Source organism: Solanum verrucosum, unplaced genomic scaffold, assembly GCF_900185275.1.
Source record: "Solanum verrucosum unplaced genomic scaffold, falcon-dt-bn FXZP01000234.1, whole genome shotgun sequence".
In the NCBI taxonomy this organism is placed as follows: Eukaryota; Viridiplantae; Streptophyta; class Magnoliopsida; order Solanales; family Solanaceae; genus Solanum; species Solanum verrucosum.
Genome location: NW_026020440.1, coordinates 1,777,697 through 1,780,401, shown reverse-complemented (window position 1 = coordinate 1,780,401; position 2,705 = coordinate 1,777,697). Strand labels below are relative to the sequence as shown.

Genomic DNA, 2,705 nt, shown 5'->3' with positions numbered 1-2,705 from the left:
ACAAGTAATTAATTTGTGTTGTAGATTAAGAATATAATGGAAGCTGAAATTATGGAGGGAAAATGTTAATAGAACATACACATAATGATGATATGTTGTAAAACTTTTTTTGTAACACAATAATTTATGTCAATACTCATTAATCAATACATGGAGGGAATGGTTTAGTTTTGGAGGAAAAGCTTAAGCGACGAAGCTACACTAAGTCGCGCCTAAATGTATGACAAGGGCATTGTAGTCTTTTAACTCTATTTCGATTTTTGGACCAGAATAATTTCTTTTGTTTTAAATAAGGACGACAAGTATCTTAAGACGGATGGGATAAAATAATATACTCACTCTATTTCTATTTATATGTCGTCCTTACTAAAAATAGATATTCCTTAATATTTGTTGATTCACAAAATTAATGTATAACTGAAATAATTCTTCCTATTTTACCCTTAGGAGTTATTAACTTTGAAAGTATGTATTTGACCAACATAGAAAAATGAAGTAAATGATACATAATCATCGGTCAAATTAATTAATCAAAATAAATTAATTCGTGTTCGTTTATTGAAAATTTGAAGGATATAACAATAAACTTACCTATTTTTTTAAGGAGCATGAAACCTAAAATAGTGACAACTAAGTAAGAATGAAGAGAGTAGATAGGGAAACTTACATAAATATACTATATTAAGAAAATATTTACCACTTATAGCAATAACATTTTTTTTTCACTTGATCACTTTTAATACATTTATAATATAATTTAATTTATATTACAAAGAACAATTTATAGAACACATATAATACAAGTTATATTGATGTATACTTCATTATCACACATTTTAATACACTTATAATACAATGTGTCAATTTCTTACCAAACAAGCAAAATATATTTTAAAACAGTTATAATACATATATACTGCATACATAATTCATTTTTAATACATATTGCAGATTTATCATAATATTACTTTAAATAGTAATAAATAAAAAATATCGCTAAAATCAGTAATTATTTATTAAAAGGTACTCATTCAAATAATTTTTCCTAGATAAGAAAAGTGTATCCACACCCCCTTCTACAAATTAAAGTAACTTGATATACCACTAATCGCCAAAAATGATTCACCCAATATACATGAAAATAACATATTTTTATGCCAACTTGTTCTCCTTTTGGTTTGGATCTTATTACTCACTCCGTCCAATAATAGTTGTCTATTATATTATTTTGAAATTTTAAAAAAATACTTATCTACTTTATGAAATCAATGTATAATTTTACATTTAGTTTCTAATTTACCCTTATCATTATTTTTAGTTATTTCATTATTGTATTTATTATACTCAAAGGGTGATATAATAAAATTATCATTCTATTTTTATTTATAATTTCTTAATAAGCATATAAAGTCAATAATAAACAAATATTATTGGATAGAAGAAGTATTTCGTGTTACCTTTTGATCTTCAATTGTAAATAGCATCAAAGAGTATTAAATAATTGTTCAAACAATCACTCAATTAATAAAAATTATACACTAAAGTCACATAACTATATATTGAGGTGATATTTTAACAATGGAATTGGAATGCAATAAAAACACCATCAACAAAAAGGAAATTAGAACGATTTTCATGTCCAATTTTCATTAGTTGAGTGACCATATAAGTAATCAACTCGCAGCAATAACAACCATCCCCATAGATTTTTTTCCATCGTCAAACTGCGACGATTCACAGTTCTGTACTTCTTCGATCACAGATTCATCCACCATTATTACAACTTCATCTTCTCCATCTAATTCACTTTCCGTTACTTTAATCGGTTTCACCAATGGCGTAATTGGGGCTCTGCAAATCGGGCAGTTACAATGAGACTGAAACCACATATCAATACACTCACAGTGAAAACAATGATTACATTTGGGCAAAACCCGACCCGTTTCTCCATTTTCAAATTCCGCCAAGCACACAGGGCATTCGATTGGAGGATTGTAAAATTCCGCATCGTAAACGAAAACAGGGAGTGATTTTAACAGCGAAGGGTCAAGCCCTCGAGAAGAAGAAGAAGCTGCAATTGGTGAAGCCGGAATCTGGTGGCGGTAGCGACGGCGGCGGTCGTGGTGGTGGCGGGAACGGCGGAGGAGGAATCGGTTAGCGTAAAGGTGGAAGAAGACAATGAGAAAACAGACGAAAAAGAAAAGGAGAACAGAGGTAAGCATGAGCTTACCGCTGAATGCGTAGTGCGGAGTATTATCATCGCAACAAGATACAAGAGCAGTAGAAGATGACGAGTACTCATCGTCGTCCATGGAAGAAAAGAAGAAGAAGGTGCAGTGCAAATGGTTATGCTAAAAAACATAAAAGAGGAAGTTTCCTCCCTTGTTGTCGCGGTATAGTATATATGCTATAGCCGGAGAGGGACTTTGAGCGGCTCGTTTGTTTGTTCCTAGATTTTAAAGTTGAAATTTAAAATATTAAACTTTTGAGTAAAGTCTTAAAAATTCAATTAGATTTTATAATCTGTAAAAAAGAAAATTGCATTAGTGATATTGAAATTTTGAGAGTAAAAATGAGATTCTCTTCTCTAATTAACTTTATATGTATAATCAATTTATGCATTTTTGACAGCTCGTTTGGTAAAGTGTATTAGCAAAAATAATGAATGTAATCGGAGTAAGTCTTTTGTTTGGTATACTTTTTCA

At 30.1% G+C, this 2,705-nt stretch overlaps 1 protein-coding gene across 1 annotated transcript; it reads right to left on the bottom strand.

Moving 5' to 3' along the window:
* Positions 1–1,673: 1,673 nt before the first annotated feature.
* On the bottom strand, positions 1,674–2,312 carry LOC125808255 (RING-H2 finger protein ATL2-like). Its single transcript, XM_049487972.1, has one exon. The coding sequence runs from the start codon at positions 2,310–2,312 to the stop codon at positions 1,674–1,676; it is 639 nt and encodes a 212-aa protein (XP_049343929.1).
* Positions 2,313–2,705: the final 393 nt, after the last annotated feature.

Coding starts and splice junctions, on each gene's coding strand:
- LOC125808255 (XM_049487972.1), bottom strand. CDS start 2,312: ATGGACGACGATGAGTACTCGTCATCTTCTACTGCTCTTGTATCTTGT.